This window comes from Eimeria mitis, genomic scaffold (genome assembly GCF_000499745.2).
Source record: "Eimeria mitis Houghton genomic scaffold, Emh_scaff1884, whole genome shotgun sequence".
In the NCBI taxonomy this organism is placed as follows: Eukaryota; Apicomplexa; class Conoidasida; order Eucoccidiorida; family Eimeriidae; genus Eimeria; species Eimeria mitis.
The window spans coordinates 2,118-2,325 of record NW_013570206.1 but is presented as its reverse complement, the minus strand read 5'-3'; the positions used below and the strand labels follow the sequence as shown (position 1 = coordinate 2,325).

At 62.5% G+C, this 208-nt stretch overlaps 1 protein-coding gene across 1 annotated transcript in view; it reads right to left on the bottom strand.

Moving 5' to 3' along the window:
* The window catches only part of EMH_0045180 (uncharacterized protein), a gene marked incomplete at both ends in the record, with an annotated part of 8,269 nt that overhangs the window by 6,834 nt on the left and 1,227 nt on the right, over positions 1 to 208 (bottom strand). Inside the window, one exon of the mRNA XM_013496043.1 lies at positions 3 to 208. Within this exon, the coding sequence (XP_013351497.1) occupies positions 3 to 208 (206 nt within the window). The remainder of the gene's footprint in view (positions 1 to 2) is intronic.

The window sequence follows — 208 nt, the reverse complement described above, 5'->3', positions numbered from 1 at the left end:
TGCTGCTGCTGCTGCTGCTGCTGCTGCTGCGGGAGCCGTTGCTGCTGCCATTCTCGCTGCTGTTGTCGTTGCTGCTGGTTGCTGCTGCTGCTGCATCTGCTGCATCTGTTGCAGCAGCATCAGCAGCAGGTTTCTCCGGTTGCGTCCCAGCGGTCTGCTGCTGCTGCTGCTGCTGCTGCTGCTGTTGCTGCTGCTGCTGCTGGTGAGG